Here is a 17985-nt window from a genome sequence, read left to right as displayed (position 1 = left end):
ACACAAGCATGATCCGCTCCAGAAACCGTACTCTGGGATGGTAAAAAGCATTCCAAAGGTTTGGTGTGAAAGCACTGTAAAAGTACCTTTTGAGAATAAGAACTTTTATTAAACATAAATGGATCCCACATTTTTGTAATAAAAGGTTTCTTTTATTGGTCTAATGTAATATTCTAATCTTAAATGTTCAGAATTAACAGAAATAATGGCTTGAAAACACGAGTCTGTTTAAAAATAATCTGTATAATGTGTTTCACTTAGTGAACTGAGCTACTGATATAAATGAACTTTTATAATAATCAAATTTATTTGAATATGGCTGTATTTTTGGTATCAGTAAGAATTTTGAAAATAAAGTCAGAGGAAGCACAAATATGGTGAAAGCAATATAAAGGAAACTGTGCCTTCTACGACAGATCAGCACATATTTTCATTCATGCTGTAAGAGAGAGCAGGCAACAGGAAGGCTGAATGAATTACAGCAAAGTTGCTGCACTGCCAGCCTCTGCTTGACATTGAATATTTTGGACTTGAAAAGTCTACATTTTCTACAAAATGCAAACGGAGATGTATGTTTTTTTTTTTTTATTGTTGATCAGTAATATAAGATGCTAATATAATAAGATATAATGATCTGTAATCATTTTGCTTTAAAAGATTTAATCCCCGATTTATAGTAAAAGCCCTCATATGCAACCAGCATGATATCACCATGGTCCCTAATATAATTATTGATCACTCATGACAACAAGGCTGGAATAACATATTTTAAATGCTTCTAATATTATAGCTCCTAAAGAGAAATCAAAATTGGATGAAATGCTATGGCTGGGACAAAACTTAAATACTGGAGATCAGAAGTTGGCCACAAAACTGACTGATGCAACTTTAATGTAAACCTGCTAAAGGTTATGAAATATATAGATTGTTCCCTAATTCAAAAACAAATATATAAGTCAAAGCATAAATATGTGTCACTGCCAAAACTTTGATAACAATTTTACAGCAATATCAGAGTCACATGTCCCAGTGAACATTTTGACTCAACAAGCGCAGATTCATGCATTTCTGACAGCTAAAGACCAATGCGACCATATACTAAAAGAAATCTTGCCTTACACATGTTGGTTTCTATGGCCGCAACATTTTTCATCAAGCCAAGTAACATATGTAGGATCACTGCCATGCTTAGTGCTTCTAAAATTAAGCGCCATTGCAAAGTCATTACAGATGTAAAAAGCACTAAGTGCCCATAAAAGTAAAAGTCAACATTTTGGGCTAATAGTTATTGTTGCGTTTCAGATCCAATAAAGCAGAGCACAGAGCCAAACATATACATTAGATGTCACAGTCCAAACACTCACAGAGCAGATATAGTAAAAGTCACCTCCCTGTATGCCCATCCAGCTTTGTAACAGATAGCCTCTCATCCGTTCGTAAACAGTCTCAGAGCAATTACAGAGAAGAATCTCCTGTTTTATGGCTGCGCATCGATCTGAATCATTCTGGGTGACTTAAAGAAGTGCACAATAACAGATCATTAATGTACTGACAGACCAAACTTTCATGAACATAACCACTTATCTAAAATCTCCATAATTGAGTTGACAGAAGAGATGACTTAGTGTGATGCTTTAGTGCTGGTTACATATAGTAGAAACCTAAAAAGCTGCATGTGCCGGGGTTACCTGTTTGAAGACTCACTTTCTACATTGGCAAGAGGAAGAACAAGGAGATAAATTCCTTTATGAGCTACTGGTTATCTGACCAGATGATTTGATCACCACATTCTCCAGGTCATATGGCTGAGCAGCTCCAAAGGCTGAAAAGGTTAAGACTCATAAAGTTTGTGTTTTTGAAATTATTAGAAGTTAATCAAGTCGACTATAGAAACACTTGTCTGAGCAGATTGGTTCTTAATGGGTTTCGTAAACGTGTGAAAACATATAGTGGCACAGCGGGTGTAATCACATTTGTGGGTGTCTTTTAGACTAAATGAGTTTGCTTTTGTTGTTTTGCTCCTGTAGTTAGTAAGGATTTTATCTTGGATTCAAGTGGTTTATGGAAATCGCTGCAGGCTCCAATCTAATCTTGTAATACAACAAAATAATTTATATTTACAAATGCAATTAAAAGACAAAGATACATCTGGGCCCTGATGATAGCCGTACATTTATGGGTACTAATAAAATACAACCACATACAGGTGGAGAGAAAAACATTGATCTTCCCTTCTGGGTGGGTGGGTGTGGGGGCCGGGGAGTTGTACAAACATTCTGAAGGTTAAAGCTCATGCCAATTTAAAAGAAGAAGAAAATAAGTACATTGTGGTTTTATGTGGCTGGAGCTGAATACGACTGATAGGCCAATACTGAAAAGTGTCCATAACCCTGTCACTCAGCAAAAATGGCTCAAGGTTGGTCTGAAAGACAGAGTGAGCAGTTAGAGATGTTGACTTGGCCACCAAATTCTCTAGATCTTAATTCAACTGACTATCAACTATGTTATTTGCCAAGAGGTGGATTTTTGATATGGGCGACATGGCTCACTGCCCAGGGCAACATTCCATCAGGGAGTGGGGCGAGCACCGTTTTGGTGCTTATACTATAGTGCTCATAATATAGTATGAGCAATATAGGAAGACATGGCCATAGACTTAAAATCATTGAAGGTAGTTTCTGAATTGTAGATTCTTCTTTGGTGTGGAGCTACTTTTACTTTTTGCAAATTAATCTGGACTCCTTTTGTACATGTCTGGGTCAAAATATGTTATAGAGTTCAGAAATGAAGTGGATAATTCTGCAATGGATCTCTAAAACAGAGTTTAAGATGATGAAAATCCGTATTTATTTTTGTGTAAGCACACAAAAAAAGATTATGCTCAGTTATGTTTTTTGGATTCAGATCGGGGAGGCCATTCCTCCCGATCACGCCTCTCCAGGTGTCACTGTCATTTCCCACGTGGGTGTTGAAGTCCCCCAGCAGAATAATGGAATCCCCGGGAGGGGCACTATCTAGCTCCCCCAAAAGGGACTCCAAAAAGGCCGGGTACTCTGCACTACCGCTCGGCCCGTAGGCCGAAACGACAGTCAGAGACATGTCCTCAACCCGAACGCGTAGGGATGCGACCCTCTCATCCACTGGGGTAAACCCCAACACGAGACGGCTGAGCCGGGGGGGAACAAGCAAACCCACCCCAGCCCGCCGCCTCTCCCTGTGGGCCACTCCAGAGTAGTGTTTTGTTATTGGACTTCTGTGCTAGTCACGGATTGTCCATAATGAACACCATGTTCAAACATAAGGGCGTCCATCACTGCACTTGGCACCAGGACACCAAAGGCAGGAGGTCAATGATCGACTTTGTTGTCGTATCATCAGACCTTCGGCCACATGTTTTGGACACTCGGGTGAATAGAGGGGCTGAGTTGTCCACTGATCACCACCTGGTGGTGAGTTGGATCTGCTGGGGGAGGAGAAAGCCGGACAGATTTGGCAGGCCCAAGCACATAGTGAAGGTCTGCTGGGAACGTCTGGCGGACCCCTTGGCCAGGGATATATTCAACTCTCACCTCCGGGAGAGCTTTGACCAGATTCTGAAGGATGTTGGAGACATAGAGTCCGAGTGGACCATGTTCTCCGCATCTATTGTCGATGCTGTCGCCCGTAGCTGCAGCCGTAAGGTCTGCAGTGCCTGTCCCGGGGGCAATCCCACGACAGGCACAGTAGCTCGGGCACAGTACCTCTGGACTGGCAGACTGGGGTGGTGGTCCCCGTTCATAAGAAGGGTGACCGGAGGGTGTGTTCCAACTACAGGGGGATCACACTCCTCAGCCTCCCTGGTAAGGCCTACGCCAGGGTATTGGAGAGGAGAGTCCAGCCGATAGTCAAACCTCGGCTTCAGGAAGAGCAGTGTGGTTTTTGTCCCGGCCATGGAACACTGGATCAGCTCTATACTCTCTACAGGGTACTCAAGGGTTCATGGCAGTTTGCCCAACCGGTACACATGTGTTTTGTGGACACCGTAGAAAGCATTCAACTGTGTCCCTCGTGATGCCCTGTGGGGTTGCTCCAGGAGTATGGAATCGGGGGCCCTTTATTAGGGGCCATCCGGTCTCTGTACAAGCGGAGCAGAAGTTTGGTTCAAATTGCCGGCACCAAGTCGGACCTGTTCCCGGTGCATGTTGGACTCCAGCAGGGCTGCCCTTTGTCACCGATCCTGTTCATAACTTTTATGGACAGGATATCTAGGTGAAGCCAAGGGCCAGAGGGGGTCTGGTTTGGGGACAAGTGGATTTTGTCTCTTCTTTTTGCAGATGACGTGGTCCTGCTGGCCCCTTCTAGCCAAGACCTACAGCATGCACTGGGGCGGTTCGCAGCCGAGTGTGAAGCGGCTGGGATGAGGATCAGCTACTCCAAGTCCGAGGCCATGGTTCTCGACCGGAAAAGGGTGGCTTGTCCTCTTCAGGTTGGAGGGGAGTTCCTGCCTCAAGTGGAGGAGTTTAAGTATCTCGGGGTCTTGTTCACGAGCGAGGGAAGAATGGAGCGGTCTGTCGATCCGTCCTCCACCAGGAGGAGGCCCAGGGGATGGCCCAGGACACGCTGGAGGGCCTGGGAACACCTTGGGCTCCCCCTGAGGAGCAGGAGGAGGTGTCTAGGGAGAGGGACGTCTAGGTGTCTCTGCTGAGTCTGCTGACCTCGCGTCCCGGTCTCGGATAAAGCGGAAGACGACAAGTACGAGTATTTTTTTTGGCATTAGTACCACATCGTACAGAGATTGCTCACAGCGTACAGGCATTTAGTAAAAATATAAAAACTTTACAGGAAATAAACTAACGATAGTCAAAATAGCAGTGGAAGCATGCAAAAAGCTGGTTAGCACTTATTAGGATTTGATTGCTGTATTGCCAATAAAAGATTATTCCACTGACTGAGAAGAATATACGGAATTTTTTTAAGTAACTGTAAACAAAAATATTTTTATTTTATTCAAAAAAATATTTTTCCCCCAAACTTTCACTTATTTTACATTGTTTTGTTACTTTTTGAGAGATGCCTGTCTCATTTCCAATCAATGGAGCTGACGTGCTGCGGCGAAAGGCAGCAGTGTTTGTGCCCCCGTCGTGTGTTGCTGAGTTAACAAATTGTGTTCTGCTGTTCGTCTAAGTTTATTAACTGGCTTTTATTGCGGATTTTATCACAAATTCATCCTGGATTTGGTGGAATTTTTTATTGTCTTTGTCACAAATTTGGTTTTTCTGAGCGCTCTTATGAACATGAACATGAACTTCAACATTAACCAACCTAAATGACTCAAGGATGGCCATGATTTCCGTACAAAATGTAGACACTCGGCTGCTGGGTACTTGCCGGTCGGTATGCCATTAGAGATTTGTTGGGAATATGCGGAGCATTGGAAGCACCTGGCTGGTATACAAAAGAGAAGAGAGAATTGCAGAAGTGGAGGGGATCTGGAGCAGCAACATAGATCTGGCAACAGCGGACTGAAGGCGGGACAGACAAGAAGGCAAGGATGGAATGAAGGAGTGCTTCAAAGGCTGCGCAGACCACTTCCATCGGTCATTCATATAAACTCACAATCCCTAAGGAATAAAATTGATGAGCTCCAAGCAGGAGTGACGTTCTCGCCAGAGTTTAGGAATATTTTTGTGATTGTCCTGACAGAGACTTGGTTGACAGCTGAAGATTCAATTCAATTCAATTCAAAAATACTTTATTAATCCCAAAGGGAAATTAAATGTTGTTGTAGCTCATTATGAGGGTTTCCCCAAAGAGCCGTTGTAGATGCTGATGGCTGTGGGCAGGAAGGATTTCCTGTAGCGCTCCGTCTTACAGCAGATCTGAAGAAGCCTCTGACTGAAGACACTCTGTTGTTGTAGGACAGTCTCAAGAAGAGGATGCTCAGGGTTCTCCATAATGTTCTTCATTTTATGAAGAATCTGTCTTTCCACATTGATCTCCAGAGGTTCCAGAGGAGTCCCAAGAACAGAGCCAGCCTTCTTTATCAGCTTGTTGAGCTTTTTTAAGTCCCTGGCTCTGATGCTGCTTGCCCAGCAGATGATGGCAGAAGAGATCACTCTTTCTACAACAGACTTATAGAAGATAAGCAGCATCTTGCTGCAAACATCAAAGGACCTAAGCTTCCTCAAGAAGTACAGTCTGCTCTGTCCCTTCTTGTAGATGGCTTCACAGTTGCATCTCCACTCTAGTCTGATGTCCAGGTGAACACCGAGGTATTTGTACTCCTCCACCACCTCCACTTCTTCTCCCATGATAGAAATAGTTGTTGACTTATTCCTGTTTCTCTTAAAATCTACAATCATCTCCTTTGTTTTAGTCACGTTCAAAATGAGATGATTGTTTCCACACCATGCCACGAAGCGTTCCACTACCTTCCTGTACTCAGCTTCTTGTCCATCTCTGATCCACCCCACGACTGCAGAATCAGGATTAAGAGATTGATGGATATTACTTGATTATGATGAACGGCTTACTGGCAAATCACAAGAATGGAAAGTGGGCTTGTAAGTCAATTCACGCTATTGTACTAATGTCAGGATAAGGAAGTATTTCTGCTCCACTGACGTTGAACTCCTCTGTATTTCTCTTTTATGAAATTCCACAGAATTCATAACTGTGGTGTATATTCCAAACGCAAACACGGCAAATGCAACATCTGCTATTGCAGATCTTGTACATAACTTGCAAAGTATTTCTCCAGATGCTCCACATTTTTTAATTTGAGAGATTTGAATTCTTGTTGGCTGAACAGTAGTTAAATGTCCAACAAGTCATAATAAGGTACTGGGCAAAAGCTATGGCACCATTAAAGAGGCTTTTAAATCATATACAATGGAGCAATTGGGAACTTCGGACCATAACTGTATCCTTCTTGCCCCTGTCTACCAGTCGGCTCTCAAGGAAGGAAAGAGTGGCCAAAGAGGTCGCAGTGTGGACAGAAAACGCTATCAAAGAACTTGATGGTTCTTTTTACAGAACAAACTGGGAAGTATTTAAGTACTCTTGTAATAATTTGAATGAACTGGCTTTCACTGTGTCAAGTTACATTGCTTTCTGTGAAAACAGCAAAATGCACCACACAATGATTACAATGTAGCCTTGGGTCAGTATATCTCTTAAGGCTACCTTGAGTCAATAAAAGTTGGCTTTCAAACATGGAGATATGAATCAATATAGGATTGCGTAAAAGTAATTGAAAAAGGAAATTAAGATGGCCAGTTTTTTGTTCTTGTGTTATTGTTATGTGTGGACTTTGAGGTCTCTGCTGCAAAGGAATCCCCCCATGGCTACAATAAAGTATTTCAATTCAATTCAATCAGAAACAAACGTTTTTGGTTGAATTCAGATCATTTTTAATCTATATCTCCCAGGGGTATGAATAATTCTGGGCAGAACTGTATATCTCTTACACAATTGCCTCATATCTTATTCATGGCCTGCATTAGACACTGTAATTTTTAGCATTTCACCATTTCATCATCTTCTCTATCACACAACTCTGCCATTAGTAGCTGTAAAGAAAAATGAAAATGTGTTTTATTCTTTCATACAGCGGCTGAAGCACTTAGCTGTTTACTCTTTGGTTTGGTTTGTGTGAAAACAATACTATAGCTATAACCTATTGTAAAAATTAAATATTATTAACCCTAATGTTTTTCACAAGTCGAGATGAACATTTTATTGTTTTATTGTTTAAAGGTCCCCTGATTGCTCAGGATATTCAAAGAGTTAGCAAAACCACTGAATGTGAATAAGTCTGCACGCAGCAGTTCGTTTTATAGAATGATGTCGTAAACACCCTCATTTCCCAGGGATCAGCAGTTTGAACTGGGATGGGCCAACAACTGTGGGCAAAACTAAACTTGTGTGGACTCACCTATTTTCTTACAGCGCTCCTCTCCTCTGTTGTGAATGATTATTGGCGAGTAGATGAAGGGACTGGCGGTGGACACATTCTGTCCCAGCAGGCCTTTAACTTTGTGAGGTCGAAGACTAGGTGGCAGATTGAGCAGCTTAACCGATCTGGGTTGAATCAAAGAAATATATGTCAGTTTTGCTTTTAGGTCAATGTAAGAAAAAACTTAGCCAAACTTTGGTTTACTATTAACAGGAATTGAGTTAAATTTGCTTGGGTTGTATAAAATGCAAGTCGTAGTGCTGAAAATTCATGACTCCTACAGAACAAACCCTTAGATGTATGGTTGGGCCTTCTGAGAAAGGTTACAAACTCAGCAAACAATGAAACACAAAGACACGAGCAATTTTGAGCAGGGTGTTTACCCAAAATCTTTAGGAACCATGGACTTTTTAAAAAAAGATACATTAACTAGTTGCTGGAATGTCTCTACATGTATGTTCTGTCCAACAGGGATGTTTGTAGGCACTGGCGTTTCAGAGAGCTTGAAAAAAAAAAAGTTAAACTTTCTAGTTTTAGGAAAAGAACCTTGACGAGTTAGGTTGTAGATTTTTCTATCAGAGGGACCTCTCTCCCATCCAGCTCCAAGCAGATTTCTTTCAATTTTATGTTTCTTAATACTATTAAACTGGGCAATTAAATCTAGTTAGTTTGCTTTATTCTGCTTTGAACAGCCTGACTTGTTACAGTCAACAGTAGTACTGGCAATCAAACAGAAGAATGATGATAATGGCAAACAACCCATGTTATTAGAAGTACTTCAGATGTCGAGATATGGGAACTCCTTTTGGTAATAAACGTGTCAAGCTACATCAAAGCACATCAAATTACACCCATCTCTTTAGTGAAATGTTCCAGGGCTGCTGATCTGTATGGCAGCCAATAATACGAAGGAATGTTGCTTCATTTTGAGATTGAGGTTTCAAAGAAAAACAGAGTAAAGTCGGATGAATTTTAAACATGTTGGTGACAACAGAATAAAAATGACAGAATTCTACAAAACTAGTCCAAGACCTCTACACTCACCCATGTGTTAAAGTGTTGAAATGAAAATTTATATTCTCCTTTATTTTCCAATAATCTAATGTTTTATAAGATTGGAGCACCTACAGAAAAGATCTTTGACCATTCTTCTATGAACAAACTATCTTAATCATCCAGGGTCCTGGCTCTTCTCTTCTAGAATTTAGGTCTAGGGACTAAGAGTCATGGCAAAATGTTAATTTTGTGTGTCATGAACCATTTCTGTATTGATTTGGTCATATAATTCAAATTATTATCATGTTAAAAGACCCCATAATCACACATTCTCAGTTTTCTGGCATAGTCCACCAGATTTGTCTTTAAAATATTTTAGTATATAAAGGTGCAGTAGGTTTCCTTTTTTATGTATTTTTTTTTTACATACTTGTTAAAAACTGTCACTATGTCCTGAAAGTAAAATATGAAACACATGATCTGTGAAGAAATCAAGCACCTCCGGCTCCTCCCAGTGGTCCTACTATAATTTGCAAAATACATCGCCCTCAGTTAGAACCAACCAATCAGAGCCAGATTGGGAAACTTAACTAGAACGACGGTATGCGCTGTGCAGAGGAGAGGTGTGCGCACACAAGTGTGATTGACCTGCCAAGACATTCCTCCTGGCTCTGATTGATTAGTTCTGACTGGGAGCAGTGTATTTCTGCCAATAGCAGTAGGACCACTGGAAGGAGCCAAAGGAGCTTGATTTATTCATAGATTATCTGTCTCATATTCTACTGTCAGAACATAGTAACAGTTTTATCAAAATTGTAAAAAATATATTTTAACAAAAGTTACCTACTGCAGCTTTAAAGTAGCTCATAATATACACACTAACAGGGATCCCAGGGCCGTTGGAAAATAACCTTACTTAACAGAGAGCATCAGTTGCTTTTCCACATAGAGAAATCGTTTTACACCAACCTAACTTGATGTGTTTGTAAAGATCTTATTTTCATCTGACTAAAGCACACAGTACTGGTTACAGTCCCAGTAGACATACAGGGGTTGGACAATGAAACTGAAACACCTGGTTTTAGACCACAATAATTTATTAGCATGGTGTAGGGCCTCCTTTTGCGGCCAATACAGCGTCAATTCGTCTTGGGAATGACATATACAAGTCCTGCAAAGTGGTCAGAGCGATTTTAAGCCATTCTTCTTGCAGGATAGTGGCCAGGTCACTACGTGATACTGGTGGAGGAAAACGCTTCCTGACTCGCTCCTCCAAAACACCCCAAAGTGGCTCAATAATATTTAGATCTGGTGACTGTGCAGGCCATGGGAGATGTTCAACTTCACTTTCATGTTCATCAAACCAATCTTCCACCAGTCTTGCTGTGTGTATTGGTGCATTGTCATCCTGATACACGGCACCGCCTTCAGGATACAATGTTTGAACAATTGGATGCACATGGTCCTCAAGAATGGTTCGGTAGTCCTTGGCAGTGACGCGCCCATCTAGCACAAGCATTGGGCCAAGGGAATGCCATGATATGGCAGCCCAAACCATCACTGATCTACCCCCATGCTTCACTCTGGGCATGCAACAGTCTGGGTGGTACACTTCTTTGGGGCTTCTCCACACCGTAACTCTCCCGGATGTGGGGAAAATAGTAAAGGTGGACTCATCAGAGAACAATACATGTTTCACATTGGCCACACCCCAAGATTTGCGCTCCTTGCACCATTGAAACCGACATTTGGCATTGGCATGAGTGACCAAAGATTTGGCTATAGCAGCCCGGCCGTGTATATTGACCCTGTGGAGCTCCCGACGGACAGTTCTGGTGGAAACAGGAGAGTTGAGGTGCACATTTAATTCTGCCGTGATTTGGACAGCCGTGTGTTTATGTTTTTTGGATACAATCTGGGTTAGCACCCGAACATCCCTTTCAGACAGCTTCCTCTTGCGTCCACAGTTATTCCTGTTGGATGTGGTTCATCCTTCTTGGTGGTATGCTTACATTACCGTGGATACTGTGGCTCTTGATACATCACAAAGATTTGCTGTCTTGGTCACAGATGTGCCAGCAAGACGTGCACCAACAATTTGTCCTCTTTTGAACTCTGGTATGTCACCCATAATGTTGTGTGCATTTCAATATTTTGAGCAAAACTGTGCTCTTACCCTGCTAATTGAACCTTCACACTCTGCTCTTATTGGTGCAATGTGCATTCAATGAAGACTGGCTACCAGGCTGGTCCAATTTGGTCATGAAACCTCCCACACTAAAATTACAGGTGTTTCGGTTTCATTGTCCAACTCCTGTATTATCAATAATTCCTGCATACCAGAAGAATCAACCAGACGATTTGCTGCCATGTTAGTGTCGTATGTTTTCTGATGTTTTGTGTAAGTTTTCTTATTGGAATAGATTTTTTTAAATTAAGGTAATAGTAAAAAAAAAAAAAAAGAGTTAAATTCATTTTATATGGATGGTTTAAAAAATATTTTTAACATATGCTCAAATTAAAAACCATATTTTTTTAAACTTTTCAGTGCTGCAATAATAAAAGATAAATTTAATTTAAGGAGTTTTACACATCTTTCCCAGAGGTGCCAATTACTGCCATGTTTTTATTTTGACAGTCTTACCGGACAATTGGGAGCTTTGTGAAGGGAACCGGAGGGAGCTTCAGTCCATCAGAGAGCGTGATGGCCTCCATCCCACCTGGGCACTTAGAAGTGTAGTTCTCCAGACTCTGGGTCACCTCTTTCTTTTCTGTAAATGACAAAGCGCAAACGGCATGAAAATCAATGACCCCACAAGCACCCTGACTTGGCGCAACACCACAACAATTAAAACACAAATGTCTTTAAAAGTGACCCAGGAAACCTGGGAGGATTCAGCTTCATTTGTGGTATAAATGAATGGGAGAATGATGATGGGTGAGGTGTTCTGCTTCAAGCAAAGATAGCTCCGGCCTTGGAGGGAAATTCCAACTTTTATCGTATCATCAATACCTTTCGAGAGAACATTACTGCTCAACCAGCCATATAATTTGCTTTAGCTCTGCAGGGTTCAACTGTGTCCATCAATGAAAAGGTCATTGACTGATGAAAAAAAAACAATGTAGCACTACAATCCTCTATAAGAACACATTTGGAAATTGCAGCCTTTTCATATTAAAAAGAAATGCAACTCTACATTATGCATGAGTTGTTTGTTCTACACATTGGATGACCTAAAAGGATAAATCGAAGTGATTTCATATCTCTCGCCACCAGGAGCAATGGTTTAAGCAAGCAAAGTGCTGCTACCACAGAATAGAATATTAATTGGGGGCCTGGAAGGTTGAACTGCAGGTCAGGGTATGTTCAATATAAGTAAAATGCATCATAATTAATTTATTATAAAGTGTCAAATGATAAATTCATTAAAAAAAACTTGGATGCAATAATCAAAGTTCTTGGGAAAAAAAACTCAATCGGGCAAAATTGATCAATTATCAATAGACCAGAGGTTAAAAAACAAATTGAAAAATCGGGTTCAACAGAAACCTAAGGCTTGAGAAGAGGCTCTCTTAACCCTTGTTTGCTGTGATAAGTGTCCAGGAAATAGTCCCTTGAATGAACAACCCAAAGCCTCAGGCTGTATCCTCCCATGATGCATCCTCCTGTCATCTCTATCACAGGTTAATAACTGAGACCCAATGACAATGTGATTGATCCAGACTGTAAGTAAAGGACGGGTGTAGCTACAAGTTGTCAAGAGTGAATCAAGTTCCGAATTTCTATAAAGTAACAGAGCACTGAGAGCTGATTGGGTTTAAAACACCTCTCCGCTCCAGTAGACTCAGAAAGTGGTTGGTTCTCTAGTGAAAACCTCTTTCTGGAAGGTTTGCTCATTGTATCAGCAAGGCATCCTTCAACAGAAAAAAACAGATGTAAAAACATTGCTGTTTTTATTAAAAGGTAAATTATCCTGAGAATCTCATATTGGCTTATGCTTAGCACTTATTGTACAAGGTTTATTTTGGACAAGTTGGTTACCAGAGAGAAAAACTGGTCAAAAACGCTGTTATAAGTAACCATCTTCTCAATTTAAAACAGTTTATTGAAATAGCACCAATTCACATCAAATATAATCTGAAGACACTTTACAAAAAAAAAGGTCAAGTCAATCAAATCATACAGACAAGTTCAAAGCTAATTACATACATTCCAATTTAGGGTGGATTCTATGATAGGGAGGCTGCCAGGTCCTGCTGCAGCAAAGCAGCCCAGCTCTATAAATCACAGTTGGTTTATACTAAACATGTCCTCTGTTTAAGTGTCCAAATAATTCAACTTTAGACTAACCTGTCCTAAGAACATTCTCTAAGGCAACCTTTAGCCTGGCCTTCTTGTTTCCTCCTTTCCACACTAAACATCTGAGCTTTCACCAGCGCATACCTCCTTGAGCAACCTCGTTGTAATCATACCCACCCGATGTGATAAGCTGTGTGATTTTAGCCTCTTTAGGAGTGAATAAATGTTGGGGGCGTCTTAATTTATTCCTCACCTGAAATTGTATTTTTATTACATTTTAAAGATCCTTTATGTTTGTTAATAATTCTTGAATTTACCCAGTACTGTTTAAAGTCAATATCCATATACCCAAATATGTTAGGAATTTTGCTGACTGTACCATGGGCATATTGGTACTGGTAGACATTCCTTCTACTTTAACCAGGCTATTCTTCACAGACTTACAAAGTGATCTGAGTAATCGTAACTAAATGTTGCAGCAGGTAAAACTACCTCAAGGTCAGGGGTTCATGTTTGACTACAAAGAAAAAGAAAGGACTTGAAGATGTTGTGGGTTCTAAGAAGTTGTGTCAGTCCTTTCTGTGGGTTTCGTCTTTTTTGTTTTTTCTCTCTTTATTGAAGACGCTGGGTGGGTTCACCCACCCCTCGTGTGAGTCCATAAGGACCATTTTGATCAATTTCAATTGCTGAAATGGATGTTAACTGTTTGCCGAGACACTAATCCTTTATTTTTGTTTGTTTGTTTTCTGTTTTCTGTTGTATTATGTGTGTGCAGGTAAATATGTACGGATGCATATATGTTGGGTTCATAATAATGCATATACTTAAATAAAGAATGTTCCAAAAAAAAAAAAGTGGTCCACCAAGTCCTTGTTCAGCTTTTCTTTACTGTAGTACCACTGCAGAATCAGTTCAGCTGGCTCCTTAGCATAATAAATATATCTAGAACCCCTAAGTGGGAGAGCTTTGTTCCAACAGAGCTTCTCCCTTGCTTCCTCTCCAGACAAACCCAGAGCAGCTCTTTATGAGCCTGACAGCTGGAACAGACAGTCCAGAAAAAGAAAAGAGACAACTTAACAGGTAGGTGAGAAAAGGGGTGCAGCTTATAACACTTCACGTCTTTCTTCAAGTGAAAGGATCTCATCTCCAAGTGTCAACTGTCAGGAGGAAGGGGAACACTTAAAGGCAGGGTAAAAGGTTGCACTGAATCACCTTCTCCACAAAACTGTACTCTCATCTTCGTAGCGCGTACGACAAAATGAAGAAAAATGGAAACTACCAAAATGTCCACATATTAAAAAGACATTTAGCCATTATAAAACAAGTTTTACATTTTTGGTAGTGGGATAGTTTCAGTTTAGTGGGATTTGTGTGGGACGTGTGAAAGTTATTGCTACAGATGTTCGAACAATGATGAGTAAGGCAGAAGGACTAGAGATCCATATTATGCCAGTGGTCGGTGGTGTTCATTACTGCTCGGTAGGCAGGTCATGTAAAAGATTGTTATTGTTCCGCTAACCAAATCTCTGCTGAAAATGACATCTAGTAATGCAGAGCATACTGCAGACGAGGCACATGACCTGACAACCAGCTATGAGAGCAGATTTCTGTGTCAATGGGATGGAAATGAGCCCCAAGCATACAGACATACAGCACACACTATGTGCAACAAAGATGTCTGCCTGTGTTTTAGTGATGACACAATCCACCAGGAAAACAGAAAGTCCTCTTATGTGTTGAATAAAGGTAAAGATATAAAATAATATCCAACGCTTTGGAAAAATTTTAATTGCGTGGCAAAATTCAGAAAAATGCAGAAAGTTCACATTCAAAGTTGAAAAAATCAATTTGAATTACCTTTAATGAAATTCTGATTTTGACTTGGAAAATCAGTGGTTTCTCATGAACGTCAACCTCTGTTGTGATCTACCTAACTGCTTCATGGAGTGAAGTTATTGTGGCTTTGAAACTATTTATTTACTTGTGTTAATTGTGTTCAGTTGAAATAGTGGAATCAGTCACACACATATGACAACATACTGGGCCCCTACCTAACAGAGTCTAGACATTTTATGTAAATATATTTTTTCAAAAATGTATGGAAAAAGATCTGCATCAACACAGATCCCATTTTCCTTTACACCGTTTAACCTCTTCCTGTTAGTCTTTAACGTTTTCACTACATGTTTTAAGTTTAATGGAAACAGAGTCAGGAAAAAGCCAGGTGGATGTGGAATAGCCCATAAAACCGGGTCCAACCGGGTCTGAGGTTCCTAGCACAGAAAGGGATAGTGGTCTGTATATCAACTTTACATGGATCCACCATAAAAAGTGTTGCTAAAATGTTTTTACCAAGGCGAGTCTGTCTGCATGTGGATGAAAGGCACAAATGCCTCAGACTACAAAAGGTGATTGAAAACAAAAGGCAGATTTTTTTCAACTTGGGAAGAAAAATGATTAATTGGCTGTCATCCTCAGATCTGGTGTTAGACTTTCAAGGCAAATTAACTATCAGTATTTGTGTATGACTGGAGTTCTCTGAGAGTACATCTTTAATTCCTGGAATCATCATGATATGCTGTTTTTACTTTGAACAGGCTTACCTGATTTGTTATCTAAAGGAGAGCTGGCATTTCTGATCTCTACAGCCCCTCTTTCCATTTCAAAAACCAGTCCCAAGAATGGATCAAACAAGCAAATATCCAACATCTTAGAATGTTTTAGACCTTCGTTTGTTCATTGAAACAACAAAAGGCTGCTTCGGATGGAGGTTTATAGAAGCTTCAGGGTTTTAGGTTCACTGTGCTCCATCTAACTCACCTACTCAGTTTATAATAGAAATATATGAAGTCAGGAGAAACTTGTTCTTTAAGGTCACACCCACTCAGAGTTTGTGATGGAAAATGGGAGAAAAAGGTGACTTGGCCCCATGACCTCCTACTTCCCAGCTGCATACTGATACAGAAGAATAAGTCAAGTGATATCTGGAAGAAGCAGAAGGATCTATAATTATATAAAGACAAGGAGGGTGGATCTTTTTACAGCAGCGATTAGCGTTTTTGTAAATGTGTTTTAAAAGCTATTTATTATTTTACAATAACATATGTAATGCCTCCTCTGATCATGAAAAACCTACAGTTTTAAGAAAACAGTTTCTGTAGATGCACAATATGCGGAAATATTTTCCTTGATGGTTCTTCTAAAAGTATGCCTTCATTTTTGAAGGGAACAAATGATATTAATGATTTAGGAGGGTTTTTTGTGATATATTAAAACTATATTAAACTCTTCACAGTAACAAAACTTAGTTCATGTCAGTGCATATTTTCCTTGAAACGTAAAAATAGTTTGTCATTAAACTGCACAGTTTTGATCTTTAAATATATGAGTAGCTATGTTTTACGTTAAATTCAATAAAATCTTACCAATGAGGGTAAAGGGCATGCCGGTTTTCTTTCAACATTCCCTTTGATACCTGGGATGGTCCACAAGGTTCTGCTCTAGGGCCAATATTATTTTAGTTCGTTCGTCGTCTTCCGCTTATCCAGGACCGGGTCGCGGGGGCAGCAGACTCAGCAGAGACGCCCAGACGTCCCTCTCTCCAGACACCTCCTCCAGCTCTTCCAGGGGGAGCCCAAGGCGTTCCCAGGCCAGCCGAGAGACATCGTCCCTCCAGCGTGTCCTGGGCCGTCCCCTGGGCCTCCTCCCGGTGGGACGTGCCTGGAACACCTCCCGAGGAAGGCGTCCAGGAGCCATCCGGTATAGATGCCCGAGCCACCTCAACTGGCTCCTCTCAATGTGGAGGAGCAGCGGCTCTACTCCGAGCTCCTCCCGGATGGCCGAGCTCCTCACCCTATCTCTAAGGGAGTGCCCGGCCACCCTACGGAGGAAGCTCATTTCAGCCGCTTGTATCCGTGATCTCGTTCTTTCGGTCATGACCCAAAGTTCATGGCCATAGGTGAGGGTAGGAACGTAGACCGACCAGTAAATTGAGAGCTTTGCTTTTCGGCTAAGCTCTCTCTTCACCACAATGGACCGGCACAGCGCCCCCATTACTGTGGCAGCTGCACCGATCCGTCTGTCAATCTCCCGCTCCATTCTTCCCTCACTCGTGAACAAGACCCCGAGATACTTAAACTCCTCCACTTGAGGCAGGAACTCCCCTCCAACCTGAAGAGGACAAGCCACCCTTTTCCGGTCGAGTACCATGGCCTCGGACTTGGAGGAGCTGATCCTCATCCCAGCCGCTTCACACTCGTCTGCGAACCGCCACAGCGCATGCTGTAGGTCTTGGCTAGAGGGGGCCAGCAGGACCACGTCATCCGCAAAAAGAAGAGACGAAATCCACTGGTCCCCAAACCAGACCCCCTCCGGCCCTTGGCTGCGTCTAGAAATCCTGTCCATAAAAGTTATGAACAGGACCGGCGACAAAGGGCAGCCCTGCCGGAGTCCAACATGCACTGGGAACAGGTCCGACTTAGTGCCGGCAATGCAGACCAAACTCCTGCTCCGCTCGTACAGGGACCGGATGGCCCCTAATAAAGGGCCCCCGATTCCATACTCCTGGAGCACCCCCCACAGGGCATCACGAGGGACACAGTCGAATGCCTTCTCCAGGTCCACAAAATACATGTGAACCGGTTGGGCAAACTCCCATGAACCCTCGAGCACCCTGTAGAGGGTATAGAGCTGGTCCAGTGTTCCACGGCTGGGACGAAAACCACACTGTTCCTCCTGAAGCCGAGGTTCGACT

At 41.6% G+C, this 17985-nt stretch overlaps 1 protein-coding gene across 3 annotated transcripts in view; it reads right to left on the bottom strand.

Moving 5' to 3' along the window:
* Positions 1-17985, bottom strand: part of trappc9 (trafficking protein particle complex subunit 9) — a 319159-nt gene that overhangs the window by 263332 nt on the left and 37842 nt on the right. For all 3 annotated transcript variants that reach the window (XM_047383974.1, XM_047383972.1, XM_047383973.1), the window contains 2 exons: positions 11577-11703; positions 7916-8061 (listed from right to left, as the gene is read on the bottom strand). In XM_047383974.1, the coding sequence (XP_047239930.1) occupies positions 7916-8061; positions 11577-11703 (273 nt within the window). The remainder of the gene's footprint in view (positions 1-7915; positions 8062-11576; positions 11704-17985) is intronic.

The sequence above is a fragment of the Girardinichthys multiradiatus genome, chromosome 13, assembly GCF_021462225.1.
Source record: "Girardinichthys multiradiatus isolate DD_20200921_A chromosome 13, DD_fGirMul_XY1, whole genome shotgun sequence".
Classification (NCBI taxonomy): domain Eukaryota; kingdom Metazoa; phylum Chordata; class Actinopteri; order Cyprinodontiformes; family Goodeidae; genus Girardinichthys; species Girardinichthys multiradiatus.
This window is presented reverse-complemented; position numbering and strand designations above follow the sequence as displayed.